The 19,478-nt window shown below is 34.8% G+C and overlaps 1 protein-coding gene across 2 annotated transcripts; it reads right to left on the minus strand.

Annotated features, from left to right (window-relative positions):
• Positions 1 to 1,323: 1,323 nt before the first annotated feature.
• On the minus strand, positions 1,324 to 8,898 carry LOC114288956 (uncharacterized). Of its 2 annotated transcripts, none has more exons than XM_028232584.2 (7): positions 8,522 to 8,898; positions 7,245 to 7,658; positions 7,114 to 7,166; positions 6,593 to 6,630; positions 4,666 to 4,984; positions 3,183 to 3,499; positions 1,324 to 2,314 (listed from the first exon to the last, which is right to left on the minus strand). In XM_028232584.2, exons 1-7 carry the CDS (start codon positions 8,532 to 8,534, stop codon positions 1,738 to 1,740), a joined length of 1,731 nt encoding a protein of 576 aa, XP_028088385.2. In that variant the 5' UTR covers positions 8,535 to 8,898; the 3' UTR covers positions 1,324 to 1,737. The 2 variants fall into 2 exon arrangements, with proteins under 2 accessions (XP_028088385.2, XP_028088384.2); XM_028232583.2 differs by having other exon boundaries at positions 4,633 to 4,984.
• Positions 8,899 to 19,478: the final 10,580 nt, after the last annotated feature.

Genomic DNA, 19,478 nt, shown 5'->3' on the forward strand with positions numbered 1-19,478 from the left:
TTTTTAATATATAGAAAATCATTAATACCATTAAAGCAAGTAATTTATAATATGTAAGAGAGAAGCCGTTATAATAGTCTTTATAATTTATGAGTGGAAAAAAAAAGAGACTAAGATTTTAGTTATTTGTATATATAATATATATTCAATATGATTTAATAATCTAAATTATTCTAATATCATGTAATGACTAATAATTTATATATATATATATATTTAGTATTTTTATATATTTATATATGTATAATTCAGGTTTCGAGTTGCTCGGGTTATTTGATGCTTTTACCTAAGCCCGTCCAAATTTAATTCGGACTTTCAAATTTTTACTCAAACTCGTACCGAATTTAAAAATATTTTATTCAAATCTTAAAAAAATTTAAATTAGATTCGGGTTACTCACGCTGAACTCGCCCAACTTACCCCCTTAGCTTGTGGTGAGAAAATATAGGCACATATATTTTCAGGCAAACAAGTTATAGACTCTAGTAAGGCTCACAAAAATACGTTAAATTCGGCATGATTTCAAAAAATAACATAAGTAGTAAAAGAAAGTATTGCTCAGTCAACTTTGATAACAAGGGCTCCCGTGCCTTAATAATGGTGGAAATCTTGTTTGGCCAAGCCTAACCAAACACACATTTAAGAGTGATATTTTCTTAAAAATTAAGCATTTTCTGTGATATTTGTGGGTTTTATATATAAAAAAATGTTATTTTTGATTTCTTAAAATGGAAGGGTAATAAAAAAAAAAATGCTCATTCCTTATTATTGTAAAATAATAACTTCTCATTTGCTATTGTATGAATGTTTTTGAAAAGTAAAAAATAAAATTAGTGATTCAAAGGTGAAAATAAACAATCTAATAGAATTATCATTCGATTCCACATTCATTCAAATGAATCAAATATTACAATAGAAAACAATTTAAGTGCATATAATTCGATCACAAAATTATATACAATTCTGTCACATGAGGTAAACCAACTAAGAGTTTAGATTTGCTAAAATTGTAAATCCAGTGAAATTGGTGCATTGTAAGACCAATCGGTGTCCATCTTAGTGATCTAAACCATTCATCTCATGTGATAAGTTAATGCAAAAAATTAAGTTAATCAGATATAAGTAATCATATGATCAAATAACATCTAAACCGTTCAAATGGACAATGTATTATTAAGATTTTCAATTTTAACAAATCCAAACTCACCCACCAAATGCATCAAAACATCGTTAGAGAGAACTGTGTCAGATTTTGAATAAAATTGTATATAGTTCAGTATTGTCATTAGAGAGAATTGTGTTAGATTCTAAATAAAATTATACAGTCTAAAATGAGCTTTTTGCAAGGCCATTACTTCCATAACTCGAACATGGATACAATAAAATTTTATACAAAACCAGAATAAATAAAATAAAATTATATGGATCTACGATGACATGGATGTACCTAATTCAATTGTAACTGCAAAGATACATTACAGCAATAACTACACTAATATACCATCCTTCCGACCAGAATTTTAGTAACCCAGGAAATTGTGATTATGATACATATAGTAGTTGGCCATAAATATGGTGAAACTCACACGACAACTGCGGTAGCACCTCAATGTACAAGGTTAAACTGCAACATTCTCGCGCCAAAATGGCCACAACAATCAAGATGTGAACTGTAAGTCAATTTACCTTCTAACAGATGAAAACTCGGCCAACTTCACAACATTCTTGTACACTAGCCTAATCTCCATCCACCACTTCAACCAGCCTGCCACGAACCCATTTCTTCGCGACAGTAATTGAATTAGGTGGTGTTTCCTCTTTCCTGGACTGAAATTCTGCTCCATTCCCATTCAGTTCAAGCTGACTCAGTTGCTCAGCGAAGCTGCATTGCTTTATTATACCATCCAGTTCTGATGGAGGCAAACCATAATCACTCATGCTTGTTTGATAAAGTTCCTCCTTACCATTAAGCAAATCGTGGAAGTTGAATTTACCAAAACCAAAGTCGTTATAATCGCTCTTACTTGATTCTACTGTTTGGGTACCATTGATTTCTCCGTTATCTCTTTGGCTCAGACCTTGAATACCTGGATTATTTCCCTTCTCAGCCTGGTTGACCAGTTCTGCTGAGGCGATTGAAGGGTGTCTACCATTCCCATGAGAATCAATCTGTCCAATTTCTATGGATTGAATTGATTGAATTGCTTCGGCTATGAGATTCCTAGTTTCGACGAGGGAAGCTTGAGCGAGAGGGCTCTTTGTTGCAGCTGCCTCAAGAGCCTTTGCAGCCTTTTCAGCTTCAGCAATCAATAACCTGTAAAATGTTATAAATATATGAATAGAATCCTCAGATAAATCTTACCTAAACCAGCCTAACATATCAACAGGGACTCGATGTCAATTGAGAGAGAGAGAGAGAGAGAGGGGGGGGGGGGGGGAATTCATTTCTGACTAATGCATGTGATGTGTAGTGACAGATGTACAGGTACAAACAATAACTCAGCCAGCCACCGATTGTTAGTGACTCAGGCTTGTTTGGTACAATTTATTGTAAGCTAAAAGCTAAAAATAAGAAAGTAGAAATTAAAAGCATCCTTCCTCAGTTTCTCGACAATCAGTTTTTTCAGTTTATTTAAGATATTTTTGGCTTGGTAGAGCATCTTACATAATGGTTAAAAGTGTGCTCCAACTTTTTCATCAAATCTCAAGGGAGAGGCAATTTTTTCACAAATCAATGATGAACCAAATCTTTCACCAAATTCCCAGCAGTCATATTTTTACTCAAATTTGATGAAATTTTGAAAAGAGTAAGGATTGGAGATGATTTTCTTTCACCAAAAATGGTTAAAACAAGTTTTTTGGAGAAGTTCGAAATTTTTCAAAAAGATTGGACCAAAAAATGAAGAATGAAAAAACAGAAAGGATGGTAGTGTTCTATATCAGATTTAAGCTTTTAATCAAATTTTCATTCAAATTTGATGAAAAAAATATCAAAGATTGGAGGTCCTCTTAGTTGTAAGTAGAAACTATACCAAACTCTCACATAGATTCCCAAATAAAATAAAGTAATTGATAAGTAGTCCCCATAAGCTGCACCAAACATGCAGTGGATTGCTTCCATATTCTCTTAATTCCTTGTTAAATATATAATACAATAGAATTGAAGAAGAATTGGCACTTACTTTGCTCGTTCAATGGCTTCAGTCTTCTTGGTTTCGGCAGCTGCTCTCTCTGCTCTAATGTTCTTTATCATCTCTAGTTTGGAGCTTGCCAAAGGATCCTTAAATAAGGGCATATTACTTCTTAACCTAGTACGACGCTTTTGGCTTTCAGTCACATTCCCTGTGGAATTATCAGTGTCATTAGCTTTCTTCTTTGTGGGATTCTGTGTTCTGGGTTGTCTCTCACTGCTTCTTGGCCTTCGCTTTGGCTTCCTTTCTGCTCCAACTGGTGTGCCATGATATTTATGAAGGGCAGTGCAAACCCTGTCACGGTATGCCTAGTGGGAAAAGATAAAACTTGCTTAACAAACCATGTTTCTGCAAATTTAATGTGATATATTAAAAAAAAAAGTCAAAACGGATTATTAACTTATAATGACTATCTCAGTCAGAGTGGGAAAAATATTACTATCTTTCTTCTGATACTTTGCAATGAAATATATAGATCATCACCACGAATCACAAGTGAGCCTTGGACCCAAAAGGGAAAACTTATATTCAGTCCAACTTACCAATCGTTTGATACTTCTCTCTTCACAAATAATCAGTAGATGTTGGGAACTTACACACACAGGATAAAAGAGAGGGCAAAAAAAAAAAAAAAGTCAGAGAAATTCTATGTAGGAAGTAGCAGAGAAGTTCAAGTCTTAAATCAGAAAACGGAGGCTATAAGGATTTATTCACTGGACATTCAATGGTGTATCACAAGACAAAAAACAAAGTAGGTTGAAACATCATCAAATCGGTATCTTGGAATGTTGAGCTCCGATAATATGTTATAGATTTTTATCATCAACTTGATGAATTAATTTCAAGATATAAGGCTTTTCTTATTATAACACGCTCAAAAGGATCCCTGTTCGTCCATCAAATATTCTACATTTTTCTGTATACGTGGATTCAATTCAAATACCCATCAATTAGCTGTTTGCACACCGTTTTTGTGCTGATGTAGTCTAAGGGGCATATGCATAGCTAGTACTAGTAATAAGTTAGTCATCCATTTAGGAATGGCAGCAAAACCCAGAGCTTGATAGGATTAGGCTACCACCACTTTTTCAGAACATTTATGCTCCGCTTGTTTTAGCAGAAAATATTTTCCACGGAAACTTTTTTTTCAGGAAAACATTTTTCTATGTTTCATTACATTCTTCAAACTTATGTAATTAGTGGTGGTGGTGGCCATGGCGTGGTGGTTTTAGTGGTGATGGTGGAAAATATTTTCTGCCCCAAATAATTTTATTTTTCGTTGACCATGGAAAACATTTTCTGTTGGCTTTTGTTTTCTGTTGTACCAAACACCAAAAATCGGCAGAAAAAGTTTTCTGCATTTGGAGGGTTAGACAAAGTGAATTAAATGATCACTTGATGAAAAGCAAACAAGATGGACTAGGCCAAATAAACAGCATACATTCTCAGCAGAAAATGCAACATATGCCCTTACAGGATCAGCCCATTTGGCAGAAATGGCCTCCGAAATTTTCCTCCTTTGCTCAAGAGACTTGGGTGCTCTCTTGCTACCTTTCGGTCTTGCCATTTTTCTCCTTTGTTCAACACCCTCCAACCATTCCTGCTCGAGCTGTTCATCCAAGATCTTATAGGAGTTCCACTGCTTCTCCTCCTCACCAACAAATCCCTTTCTAGAAGCTTTTGCTATCAAATTCTGCCACTCAAAGTAGCAAGTTTCCTGCAGCTTCAGTTTTTCACGGCGCCTTTCCCACCCCATTCGCACTCCAATGCCAATTTTCATCCTTGTTTCTTCGCTGCACAATCAATAAAGAACATGGTAAATAAAGTGATTAAAGCAGTATGTGGAAAATTACAAACTGAAGGTCAAAAACTCAAAACTCCTGTTAGACTTAAAGAAGGCCCTAGTACAAATCCAGGGTAGTGCCAAACATCTAATTCACTGAATCTTCTCAAGTTCCAAAATCTCATATTTGAAGAAGAAATCAGACTAATATTAACAGTAACAAAGGCACAAATTATTACAAAATGACGGAGGAAAAAATTAAAATAGTTTAGTCTTGTTCTGGCTTCAGCCTCCAAGAACCAACAAAAGAGAAAAATAAATAGTCCTTTTAATGCCTTGCGTCCTCTGCAATTAATAAACATAGAAGCAACTAGTTGTGTTTTGGTTGTAAATAAGAGACATTGGACTCTTGTGACTGAATTAAGATTATAATCACCAAAGGTACAGTCATATGAGTGGGAAATCAGGAAAATGTGAGTGCATGAATTTAAGGTTGTTTAGCGTATCATCAATCAATGTTGCACATTACCAAACTTCTCTAGTTGGCAGTCTCATTGTGTACTCCATTAGACATTAGTGGTTCCCCTAGCTTTCTGTGTACACACAGATTTCTTGTTTTATTTATTTGTCTTCCATACACGCATCTCCATTTTCATTTAGCTGTATTATTCATTATACGAGCATTGTTGTCATCTGCCAACCATTCAGACCTAAACACAAGCCTTGAGTTCTCAATTGAAAAGGGAACAGGACAAAAATTAAAAAATCAAAAAAATAAATTCTTTGTTTTCATCAATATTTGTTGCTCAAAAATTGTATGGTGTTATATCCATTGACAAATTGTATGAGAAATATACTCTTCAATCTCTTCCTCCTGTGAAGAAACAATCCAAGATAGCAAATCAAGAGTTATTTCCCCCAAATCATATGGAGTTCTTCTTTCTACATATTTTTCTCAAGATAGCAAATCAACAGTTATTTCCCTCCAATCATATGGAGTTCTTCTTCCTACATATTTTTCTCAAACTACTCTTTCATTTTTCCTTATTGCTGTCATCACAACTAAATCTCTTTCATTTTCTTCACAGATATATTGAATATAATCCCATTTTCTATTTTTTATTTCTAGTTATACTACTAAGTTCGCGTATGTATTTCTTCCATATCCATAAAATGTATCAACCAAATGAGTTGACAATTTTAAGTAATTAGGTATCAACAATAGCAACATTTAAGTCTGAAAGGTCACCAACGACAAGTTGAGAATTCACGATCCGTCACAGAGAAACATATATTTTTCAAAGCTGGAAACAAGAGCTAATTTGTTCATGGCCTCAAACAGTTATACTCTCCACATTTCAAATTACAAAATTAACAAATAAATCTAGAAAGAAAAAGCAACAACCTCCATAGTTACCCCAAATGACTGAACCCATCTAAGATTCAATCTAAAAGACCAGAACATCAATTAACAAGACAAGCAGACTATCCAGGATTTTTTTGTTAGTGAATATCCAGAAAGTTTATGAATAACCAAGTACTTGTAAATTCGATGATAGAAAGAAAAATAGCAGAACCAAAAATCGAAATAACAAGATGGAATGCCATGAGATTCTACCTCTGAGCATGTCCCAGGTTAACTAACTTCATCTTAACCTGCATAGCTAGATATTGTTAATACAATGAACAATTTGAACAAAACCTAAATGAGACTGTTTTATGAATAAAATAAAATTAGAACACCACTTTGTTCCTCATAATCAGATGCAAAATATCAGTAGGCCATTTCATAAGTTTAGATTATTCATGAACGCTCCAATGGAATTGGCCACCGACGGAGGGTTGATGAGTAATTACACATTTCATATAGAAGTTAATGAAATGGAAAATGAAAACGAAAAGAGAAAAACTCATACTGCATGGGCACAAAATGGATCCAAGTTGGCTTGTCAAAGACAAAACACCAACTGAAAGACAAGGCAACCTGAATCAATCATTTGAATATGGCTTCTTCACCATGTCTTCTGTTACTCCTCCATCTATACCTACCGCCAAAAAAAAAACTCCTCTGTCTATTTTTTACCACACAAAGTAGATGGTCGCTAAGCATTATAAAATTAAATTTAGTCATTACATCACCTTAGGATGCTGCATTGCAAGCCTGGTTCTCTCTCTGATCCGCTGTTTTGTTTCTGGACATAATTTACAAATTTGTAACATATGGAAGCAAATGGTTGAACCAATTTGAAAGCTAGTTCATAATTGATTACCTGCACTGTGCTTCCTGCCTTTGTTCCAAGGAGTGTTCCCTTTATTTGCTTTTGAAATCCTCATCCGTCTCAACTTTTCTCTCTCATCAACTTCCTCTGAGTCTTCATATGAAGAGTCATACTGAGCCACTGAGGTATTTCTAGAATCAACACCTAGGTTTAGATTATCATGACCCTTGTGCTCACTGTTGCTTTGAACCAAACACTTGGGTTCAAGGGTGGCAACTGCCCTAATCACGAGCACACGACGCTGCATCTCAATATGCCCCACGTTAATGTTTATTCCCTTGTTTGGTACTCGGAAGGTCTTGGCCAACCTCTTCTCATTGCCACATACAATTTTATTGTGCAAAAAAGTTTGAGCCCTAAGTGTAAATATATGGTTTTGGAATGAAGATTGTGCAGTAGCAATATCTGCAGCACAACAAAATATTAAATTTGTCAATGAAAACCCTAGTAATGACCAGAAAGAAACATTTTTTTCTTGCTATTTGCTACTAAGGTTTTGTCCAATGACATTTCTCATTTGGATAAAAGTTTCAGAGCACTAAAGATAACTCTCAAACTAAGTTTGTGAATTTTATTTTTCCAAATTGAGTTGAGTTAAATCGTAAACTTGCATTCTCTTTGCATTGATCATAAAAGCATTCAAACCCCATTTACAAGCGAGACTCAATTATGAGCTTAGAATCATGAGTTGAAACTTGTATACCTATATGTGGTTACTATTTTAATATTATGTTTTCAATAAGCATTCATGAGCCTAAGGATGTGAAATTACACCACATTGAATAATGAACCCATTTAAAACCGAGACTTAGAATCACGAGTTTTGATTTTTTGACATTATATTTTGGATTCACGTTCATGTGCCTAAAGATGTGAAATTATATCACATTGAATTATGTTTTAGTAATTTTTAAATAATTGAAAACTTATTACAAATTCAACCCAACCCTTTAAACCACACTCTACCCTAGCTCGAGTTCCGTTCTCCCCGCTCTAGCCGCCAATGTTCAATTCCTACCTCAGCCCCCACCTTCTAATCTATCCTACCACTAAACATCTATAAATTAATCACCACCAAGAACATTAAATAACAGAACATAGCTAAAATAAGAATTAGAAGCTAAAAAAAGAGAAAATTTCACATTTGTTCACAGTGAGAAAATCAAAACCCAGTTGGGTAACAGATAGATGTGAGATTTGGGGCAAACTAAGAGTAAGATAAGTGAGACCCAGTAAAATTAGGAGGGACAACGAGAGAATTTGATTACCTAACAAAGGCATGGGGAGAGAGAGCTCATTCAGACAGAGAGTTGAAAATCAAAGTGTTGAGAAAAAGGAAGAGTACGAGTGTTGTCGAAACTCCATAGAGCTTTTGCTCTTAAATCTGTTTGGCCTAGCAAATTCAATAGCACAACTTGTTGTTTATAGCTGTTGGATTGAAAGGGTACACAAACAGAGAGTCTCGATTGGTGAAAACAAGTAGTTGGATTCGGAGGAGACCATAGAAAGATGGGGGAAGCGAAGCGAAGCGAAGCGGGAGCTTTGGAGACGCGGCAGCAGCAACAGCCACATACGCTCACACGTTTTTGTCTAAATCTTGCAGACGCAGAGATAACGAAATGAATTTTAAAAAAATAAAAAACATGAAAGTGATTTGGAAATGGAGCGGAATAAAAATCAAAAAGAGAATTTTAGGCCGTGTTTGGTAGAATTTTTTAAACAATAATGATTCATTCCATTAATTTGGGAGTATTAATTGACTATTAATGAGATGAAAATTCAAAAGAAAAAAAGAACAAAAATGCTAGAGGTTCAAAAAATGCTACCAAAAGTTTTACCAAATGTCTCACGTGGGTGTGGGACCCACATGGGACCCACATTGTGTAGGTCCCACACCCACGTGAGACATTTGGTAAAACTTTTGGTAGAATATTTGGGGTTTCTAGCATTACGCAAAAAAAAAAGCACGAGCAAAACATCCTATCATGTGGGACCCACACCACTTTAGAGTTATTAGTACTCTTATTTTTAGTGGTCTCATTCATTTTTGTTTTTCAAATATGATTTAAAAATAAGAGTTGTATTTTGAGTTTGTGAATTTTGGAATTATGATTTTAGTGTGAAAAATTTGTTTGGTGGATGAATTTTGAAAAGAGTTTTGAATTGAGTGAGAAATTTTTGATGTGACATATGATATTTGATATAAAAATTTACAACTCATAACCAAATATACAATTCAAAATTCTATTCAAAACTCATAAAAATTTTAAAAAATTAGAAAAATATTTTTTATTGAACATATAAAAATTAACATGTATCAAAAAAAAATTATTGTTCCGATCAACCGGCTAGACAACCGGTTAGCCCAAATTTTTCCACCTTAGACAGAGTTTTCAAAATTGAATATGAAATTGACTTTTGAAAACTATAAACAAACGTCAAACACAAATAAAGAGGTAGAAATATATTTAGAAAATACAACCAAACACAGTCTCAATTTTGGAACTCTAAATAGAGTTTCAGTGATACATAGTTTTTTTAAAGTTTTAAAATTAGAGCTCTTAATCTTTATTTTAAAAATTAATTATGTGGGTCTATATTTTTATAATTAGAAGGTGACAATATATGTATAATTCAAATAAATAATAACAAAAATAAATAATAAAAAATTTAATATTATAACATATATGTTGTTTAAGGGATAAATATGTTCTTAATGAAACCCAAGATTTTGGATTCAAAACTTACTTACGCTGTATATAATAATTTTTTTTATGGGTCCAGCATGTCTCATATTGAGATCAAGACTAAATCCGTACAGTCCGGACCATGGCTCATTTTTGGGTCCTGTTTTGATAATCCGAACCGTTTAATGTGTAGAAATCGTCGAATACTATATCCCTGTAAAAAATCACGTTGATCGGATATCGGTAGCTATTTAATCGGATCAAATTTGTATTAAAAAAAATGAACGGTGAAAAAATAAATCGCTGATAGAATTTTGATTCGATCAAATAACTATCGATATCCGATCCACGTAATTTTTACGGAGATTTAGCACTCAACAAGTTCTACAAATTGAACGGTTTAAATTTTCAAAACGAAACCCAAAAATGAGCCTAAGGACCGGACTGGACGAGTCCAGTCTTGATCTCAACGTGAGACAAGCTGGACTCTTTTCTTATTTTAACATATATAAAGTTGCCACGTGACATGAGAAAAAGAAGAAGAAGGTTTCACTAAACTAATTTAGACTTCCACTTAATAATAATACAGATATTAGAAGATTAATTTGGACATCAAATCTCTGACTGTTCAATATGATTGTTCAATAGCTAAAATTGTTTTATTTTATAGATGGCGATTGCATAGTAGTCTAAATCATATTCTTCGTTAGGTTTTTTCATAAGTATTAAATTTTTATGTCCGTACAACTATAATCATCATATTTATATAGTATTATATTTACATATTAGAATTATTAATTTTGTTTATTATAATTATATTGGTTGAAGGGTAATCATTGGATGTCTTATGGTATTTTAAATACTCCATATAAATGTGTTTATTGTAATATTATTTTTATAAATAAAAAGATTATTTAGAATAATGTGTGACATTTTTTTTAAAAATATGAAAATAATAACAGTGAAATGTAGAATTACATTATTTTGTATAAAATTTTGATTTATATCTCATTATTCTATGAATATTGATTATATTGTTTTTTAGAGAAATTACACTAATGAACTTGAATGTATTGCAACCCAATATTTAAAAAAAAAAAATTCAAAATAAATAAATAAATAAAATAATTCATTCTTTCTTGTCCCTCTTGTTTTAGCCGCTAACTTTCTCATCAATAATCTTCTCTGACAACTAACTCTTGCCACTATTGCCAACCAACCCCACCACCAACAACCACTTTCAATTACCACTAAAAAAAATCACTTTTGACCATTACTTTTTGTTAGATATATCTCTTCAATGAATAACGAATTTACAGAACATTAAAAAAAATAAATAGAATTTAATTCTTAACAGAATAATAAAACAGATTATAAATCAAGACAGAACTTACAACTTTTCTGCAGAATCAAACTAAGAATAAATTTGTGATTGAGGCCAGTGTTTGGACACTGTGTCTTTAAGACAGAAATTCGTCCTCTCCTAGGTGCTTGAGAATAACGGACGTCCTGCCTCCAGGATTCAACAATCACCCCAAACAGATGCAGCACTACAAACTGAATGTACTACGAACCAGATTGTATTTTCAAACTTACAAAAGATGCAAAATGAAGATGAAGAAAAGCAGAGAGTTGTGAAGACAGTTACGGGTTCAAAAGTATTTCCCAAAGGAATGGAGGGTTGATATATATAGGCTTGAGAAGTGCCTATTCCGGAATAGAAGACTGTTGTGAAGAACAGCCACCAAGTTGGAGACGCGACTGTTGGAGAAGAAGAGAAGTTGCAACCGAATAATTTTAAATTCAAAAATTCAGATTTCGAATTTTCCTGCAGAAACTTATTTGAAAAAATTCAAATAATCTTGGTGCAAAAAATAAAGAACGGCCTAGACCCACACCCGCGCCGACTCGGATGGCGGCGCGCGCGTGTGGTGATGGTTTTGGGTTTGTCCATAACTCCTCCTCCTACAAAACTTGGGTACCCCTTGGGGCCCAACCCAAGGTCTCCAACTTAGAGCTTATAAACTCAATGAAACTCTTCTAAGTTTCCTATGTGGGACAAGGTTTTGGATACCAACTCAAAGGAACCACACAAAACATTTTTCATGTTTATGAGGCTCACTTCGGTATCAATTTCTCATTCACTCGTAAATGGTTTCGACCACCCGAGTATATATTCTTGTTTACCACATGGCAAGGAACGTATCGCCACTCGGACCCACCCAAACCGAGGTGTGGGACCTACATTAATTAAAGCTCAAAATTACCGGAAATTAATGGTGAAAATACCATTTCTCTAACACTTTTGACGTCCGAGTAGTATTTGTAATTTTCAATAATCACTTTTAACCACCATTGACAATAATCAACAATTAACTCCGGCCACAACTAACCAACTCTAGCCGTGACAACTACTTTTGCTTGTCACGTCTCATTGGCCACCCCAAAACATGACAACTACTTTTGGTTGCCATTTCTCATCGGCCACCCCAAAACAGGTTGTTAAAAATATGTATTACATATATGGACTTTTCTCATGTGTGCCTTGCATATGGTATGCAAGGCAGTTACACCCTTCCATTTTGCATTTACACATTTATATGTATTGGGTTATATCAAAATATTTGGAAACTTACACATTGGTGACCTGCTAAGCAGGTCAGTTTCCAGGTAAATTAATAAAATAATATATTATATGACTAAAGGTGTAAATGGTCTCAAGAAAGGCGTAAGGAATTTCAGAAAAGGCGTAACTGATTACTGAAAAGTATAAATCATTTACACCTTTTATGAACACTTACTCCTTTTGTGTAAGAATTTTTGGCATAAGATTTATACCTTTTGTGGAAGCCCAACTTAAAGCTTTTCGGAAGTCAAAAATTCTTACACAAAAGGAGTAACTTTTCAAAATATATATAAGCACTTCCACGAAAAGGTATAAGGTTAAGAAAAAGGTGTAAATTTGATGAATTTTTTTTTCCACGAAAGGTATAAGTGACTTCCGAAATAGGTTTAAATTGGCCTTTCACAAAAGGTGTAAGTTCGAAGAAAAAGTATAAATCTCATGCCAACAATTCTTACACAAAAGCAGTAACTTTTGAAAAATGGTGTAAATATTTTCACGAAAAGTATGACGGAGTAACATTTCAAAGCGTTGATAACGAGAAAAGGAGTAACAAAGGGTTCATTTAAAAATGTTCGTAAACACAGAAGGAGTAACATATGTTCATCTGAAAGTAGTAAACACAGAAGGAGTAACATTTCGAAGTGTTCATAAACCCAATTGAGACAACCACTGAACAAATCAAAGGGTCGTGACCACCGCTGACCACCCAAGCGTCGGTGGGCTCCAGTGCTCACAGCCTTCTGAGATCGGCACCTCCACTGGCACCGCCGCCGCAAATCAAAGGTTTTTTGAAAGATTGGCTATCGATCTTGGTCTCTCTGTGTCGATGTCGGTCTCTCTCTGTCGATCCCTGTTTATCTCGGTCTGTCTCCAGCGATCTTGGTATGTCGGTGTCCATGTGGGTCTCTTCTCTGTCGATCTCTGTCGATCTCGGTCCCTCTGTCGATCAGTGTCCATCTAGGTCTCTATGTCTGTGGATCTCAGTCTATCTCTCTCTCTCTCTCTCTCTCTCTCTCTCTCTCTCTCTCTATGTCTCTGTCCGTTGCTCTATACTAAAAACGGTATCTATATCTGTCGATAACAGTCTGTCGATCAGTTATACCTTTTGTGGAAAAATAAAGTCATCAAATTTACACCTTTTCCCTAAGCTTCTACCTTTTTGTGGAAGTGCTTATATTTTTTTGAAAAGTTACTCCTTTTGTGTAAGAATTTTGGCATAAGATTATACCTTTTCTTCGAACTTACACCGTTTGTGGAAGGATAACTTAAAGCTTTTTCGCAAGTCAGTTATACCTTTTGTGAAAAGATAAATTCATTAACTTACACCTTTTGCTTAAGCTTATACCTTTTCGTGGAAGTGGTTATATTTTTTTTGAAAAGTTACTCCTTTTGTGTAAGAATTTTTGGCATAAGATTTATACATTTTCTTCGAACTTACACCGTTTGTGGAAGGCCAACTTAAACCTTTTTCGGAAGTCACTTATACCTTTTGTGAAAAGATAAATTCATCAAATTTACACCTTTTGCTTAAGCTTATACCTTCGTGGAAGTGCTTATATATTTTTTGAAAAGTTACTCCTTTTGTGTAAGAATTTTTGGCATAAGATTTATACCTTTTCTTCGAACTTACACCTTTTGTGGATGCCCAACTTAAAGCTTTTTCGCAAGTCAATTATACCTTTTGTGAAAAAATAAATTCATCAAATTTACACATTTTGCTTCGGCTTATACCTTTTCGTGAAACTGCTTATATTGTTCTTGAAAAGTTACTCCTTTTGTGAAATAATTTTTCTCATAAGATTTATACTTTTTCTTGAAACTTACACCTTCTGTGAAAGAGTATATAAGCACAAAAGTATAAATGTCATGCCAAAAATTCTTACACAAAAGGAATAACTTTTCAAAAATGGTGTAAGTATTTTCAGTAAAAAGTGTAAGCTTAATCAAAAGGTGCAAAATTAATGATTTTTTTTTTTCACAAAAGATATAAGTGACTTCCGAAATAGGTTTAAGTTGGGCTTTCACAAAAGGTGTCAGTTCGAAGAAAAAGTCCAAAGTATAAATCTTATGCCAACAATTCTTACACAAAAGCAGTAACTTTTCCAAAATGGTGTAAATATTTTAATGAAGGAGTAACATTTGAAAGCGTTGATAACCAGAAAAGGAGTAACAAAGGGTTCATTTCAAAATGTTCGTAAACACAGAAGGAGTAACATATGTTCATCTCAGAGTAGTAAACACAGAAGGAGTAACATTTCGAATTGTTCATAAACCAATTGAGAGAACCACTGAACAAATCAAAGGGTTCGTGACCCCCGCTGACCACCCAAAGCGCGGTGGGCTCCGGTGCTCACAGCCTTCTGAGATCGGCAACTCCACTTGCACCGACGCCGCAAATCAAAGAATTTTTGAAAGATTGGCTATCGATCTTGGACTCTCTGTGTCGATGTCGGTCTCCCTCTGTCGATCCCTGTTTATCTCGGTCTGTCTCCAGCGATCTTGGTCTGTCGGTGTCCATGTGGGTGTCTTCTCTGTCGATCTCTGTCGATCTCGGTCCCTCTGTCGATCAGTGTCCATCTAGGTCTCTATGTCTGTTGATCTCAGTCTATCTCTCTCTCTCTCTCTCTGTCCGTTGCTCTATATTAAAAACGGTTCTCGTTTACATTGACATACTTGGTTGGATTTGGACTCGGAGTCGCTATTGGAAGCCTTCCCAGAGTCGTCTTGTATGAAACGGAGTTCTACTGGGAGAAAGGCCAAGCCCTCCGAAACGCCCTTCTCTCTCACATTGCCATTATCTGAACAAGACAAATACAGTGTGATTGGATTTTAGGAACTTGCAAAAAAAACGGAACTTGGACGTTTTGCGAAGTTACTTACATCTCTTTGTGGCATAGATCTATACGTTTTCTCCGAACTTACACCTTTTGTGAAAGTCTAACTTAAAGCTTTTTTGGAAGTCAGTTATACCATTTGTGAAAAAATAAATTCATCCAATTTACACCTTTTGCTTAAGCTTATACCTTTTCGTGGAAGTGCTTATATTTTTTTGGAAAAGTTACTCCTTTTGTGTAAGAATTTTTGGCATAAGATTTATACCTTTTCTTCGAACTTACACCGTTTGTGGAAGGCCAACTTAAACCCATTTCGGAAGTCACTTATACCTTTTGTGAAAAGATAAATTCATCAAATTTACACCTTTTGCTTAAGCTTACACCTTTCGTCGAAGTGCTTATATTTTTTTCGAAAAGTTACTCCTTTTGTGTAAGAATTTTTGGCATAAGATTTATACCTTTTCTTCGAACTTACACCGTTTGTGGAAGGCCAACTTAAACCCATTTCGGAAGTCACTTATACCTTTTGTGAAAAGATAAATTCATCAAATTTACACCTTTTGCGTAAGCTTACACCTTTCGTGGAAGTGCTTATATTTTTTTCGAAAAGTTACTCTTTTTGTGTAAGAATTTTTGGCATAAGATTTATACCTTTTTTCGAACTTACACCGTTTGTGGAAGGCCAACTTAAACCTTTTTCGGAAGTCAATTATACCTTTTTCTGAAAAGATAAATTCATCAAATTTACACCTTTTGCTTAGGCTTATACCTTTTTGTGGAAGTGCTTATATTTTTTTGAAAAGTTACTCCTTTTGTGTAACAATTTTTGGCATAAGATTTATACCTTTTTTCGAACTTACACCGTTTGTGGAAGGCCAACTTAAACCTTTTTCGGAAGTCAATTATACCTTTTTGTGAAAAGATAAATTCATCAAATTTACACCTTTTGCTTAGGCTTATACCTTTTCGTGGAAGTGCTTATATTTTTTTGAAAAGTTACTCCTTTTGTGTAACAATTTTTGGCATAACTTTTATACCTTTTGTTCGAACTTACACCGTTTGTGGAAGGCCAACTTAAACCTTTGTCGGAAGTCACTTATACCTTTTGTGAAAAGATAAATTCATCAAATTTACACATTTTGACCCTCTCGTGGAAGTGCTTATATTTTTTTTGAAAAGTTACTCCTTTTGTGAAATAATTTTTGTCATAAGATTTATACTTTATCTTCAAACTTACACCTCTTGTGAAAGAGTATATAACCACAATAGTATAAACTTGATGCCACAAATTCTTACACAAAAGGAGTAACTTTTAAAAAAAAATATAAGCACTACCACGAAAAGGAATAAGGTTAAGAAAAAGGTGTAAATTTGATGAATTTTTTTTTCCACAAAAGGTATAAGTGACTTCCGAAATAGGTTTAAGTTGGCCTTTCACAAAAGGTGTAAGTTCGAAGAAAAAGTATAAATGTCATGCCAACAATTCTTACACAAAAGCAGTAACTTTTCAAAAATGGTGTAAACATTTTCACGAAAAGTATGAAGGAGTAACATTTCAAAGCGTTGATAACCAGAAAAGGAGTAACAAAGGGCTCATTTCAAAATGTTCGTAAACACAGAAGGAGTAACATATGTTCATCTCAGAGTAGTAAACACAGAAGGAGTAACATTTCGAAGTGTTCATAAACCCAATTGAGACAACCACTGAACAAATCAAAGGGTCGTGACCACCGCTGACCACCCAAGCGTCGGTGGGCTCCGGTGCTCACAGCCTTCTGAGATCGGCACCTCCACTGGCACCGCCGCCGCAAATCAAAGGTTTTTTGAAAGATTGGCTATCGATCTTGGTCTCTCTGTGTCGATGTCGGTCTCTCTCTGTCGATCCCTGTTTATCTCGGTCTGTCTCCAGCGATCTTGGTCTGTCGGTGTCCATGTGGGTCTCTTCTCTGTCGATCTCTGTCGATCTCGGTCCCTCTGTCGATCAGTGTCCATCTAGGTCTCTATGTCTGTCGATCTCAGTCTATCTCTCTCTCTCTCTCTCTCTCTCTCTCTCTGTCCGTTGCGCTATATTAAAAACGGTTCTCTTTTACATTGACATACTTGGTTGGATTTGGGGTCGGAGTCGCTATTCCAAGCCCTCACAGACTCGTCTTCTCTGAAACGGAGTTCTACTGGGACAAAGGCCAAGCCCTCCGAAACGCCCTTGTCTCTCACATTGCCATTATCTGAACAAGACAAATACAGTGTGATTGGATTTTAGGAACTTACAAAAAAAACGGAACTTGGACGTTTTGCGAAGTTACTTACATCTCTTTGTGGCATAGATCTATACGTTTTCTCCGAACTTACACCTTTTGTGAAAGTCCAACTTAAAGCTTTTTTGGAAGTCAGTTATACCATTTGTGAAAAAATAAATTCATCAAATTTACACCTTTTGCTTAAGCTTATACCTTTTCGTGGAAGTGCTTATATTTTTTTGGAAAAGTTACTCCTTTTGTGTAAGAATTTTTGGCATAAGATTTATATCTTTTCTTCGAACTTACACCGTTTGTGAAAGGCCAACTTAAACCCTTTTCGGAAGTCACTTATACCTTTTGTGAGAAGATAAATTCATCAAATATACACCTTTTGGTTAAGCTTACACCTTTCGTGGAAGTGCTTATATATTTTTCGAAAAGTTACTCCTTCTGTGTAAGAATTTTTGGCATAAGATTTATACCTTTTCTTCGAACTTACACCTTTTGTGGAAGTCCAACTTAAAGGTTTTTCGGAAGTCAGTTATACCCTTTGTGAAAAAATAAATTCATCAAATTTACACCTTTTGCCTAAGCTTATACCTTTTCGTGGAAGTGCTTATATTTTTTTTGAAAAGTTACTCCTTTTGTGTAAGAATTTTTGGCATAAGATTTATACCTTTTCTTCGAACTTACACCGTTTGTGTAAGGCCAACTTAAACCTTTTTCGGAAGTCAATTATACCTTTTGTGAAAAGATAAATTCATCAAATTTACACCTTTTGCTTAAGCTTATACCTTTTCGTGGAAGTGCTTATAATTTTTTGAAAAGTTACTCCTTTTGTGTAACAATTTTTGGCATAACTTTTATACCTTTTGTTCGAACTTACACCGTTTGTGGAAGGCCAACTTAAAGCTTTGTCTGAAGTCACTTATACCTTTTGTGAAAAGATAAATTCATCAAATTTACACATTTTGACCCTCTCGTGGAAGTGCTTATATTTTTTTTGAAAAGTTACTCCTTTTGTGAAATAATTTTTGTCATAAGATTTATACTTTTTTTCAAACTTACACCTCTTGTGAAAGAGTATATAACCAGAAAAGTATAAACTTGATGCCAAAAATTCTTACACAAAAGGAGTAACTTTTAAAAAAAAATATAAGCACTTCCACGAAAAGGTATAAGGTTAAGAAAAAGGTGTAAATTTGATGATTATTTTTTTCCACAAAAGGTATAAGTGACTTCCGAAATAGGTTTAAGTTGGCCTTTCACAAAAGGTGTAAGTTCGAAGAAAAAGTATAAATCTCATGCCAACAATTCTTACACAAAAGCAGTAACATTTCAAAAATGGTGTAAACATTTTCACGAAAAGTATGAAGGAGTAACATTTCAAAGCGTTGATAACCAGAAAAGGAGTAACAAAGGGTTCATTTCAAAATGTTCGTAAACACAGAAGGAGTAACATATGTTCATGTCAGAGTAGTAAACACAGAAGGAGTAACATTTCGAAGTGTTCATAAACCCAATTGAGACAACCACTGAACAAATGAAAGGGTCGTCACCACCGCTGACCACACAAGCGTCGGTGGGCTCCGGTGCTCACAGCCTTCTGAGATCGGCACCTCCACTGGCACCGCCGCCGCAAATCAAAGGTTTTTTGAAAGATTGGCTATCGATCTTGGTCTCTCTGTGTCGATGTCGGTCTCTCTCTGTCGATCCCTTTTTATCTCGGTCTGTCTCCAGCGATCTTGGTCTGTCGGTGTCCATGTGGGTCTCTTCTCTGTCGATCTCTGTCGATCTCGGTCCCTCTGTCGATCAGTGTCCATGTAGGTCTCTATGTCTGT

The sequence above is a fragment of the Camellia sinensis genome, chromosome 15, assembly GCF_055761805.1.
Source record: "Camellia sinensis isolate YWXY chromosome 15, ASM5576180v1, whole genome shotgun sequence".
Classification (NCBI taxonomy): domain Eukaryota; kingdom Viridiplantae; phylum Streptophyta; class Magnoliopsida; order Ericales; family Theaceae; genus Camellia; species Camellia sinensis.

What these genes read in the sequence shown, in the direction of transcription:
- LOC114288956 (XM_028232583.2), bottom strand. An exon ending in TTGCAATGCAGCATCCTAAG is followed by an intron (nt 6,631 to 7,113) that starts GTGATGTAATGA and finishes CTAGCTATGCAG; the next exon opens with GTTAAGATGAAGTTAGTTAA. An exon ending in GAAGCCATTGAACGAGCAAA is followed by an intron (nt 2,315 to 3,182) that starts GTAAGTGCCAAT and finishes AACATTTTACAG; the next exon opens with GTTATTGATTGCTGAAGCTG.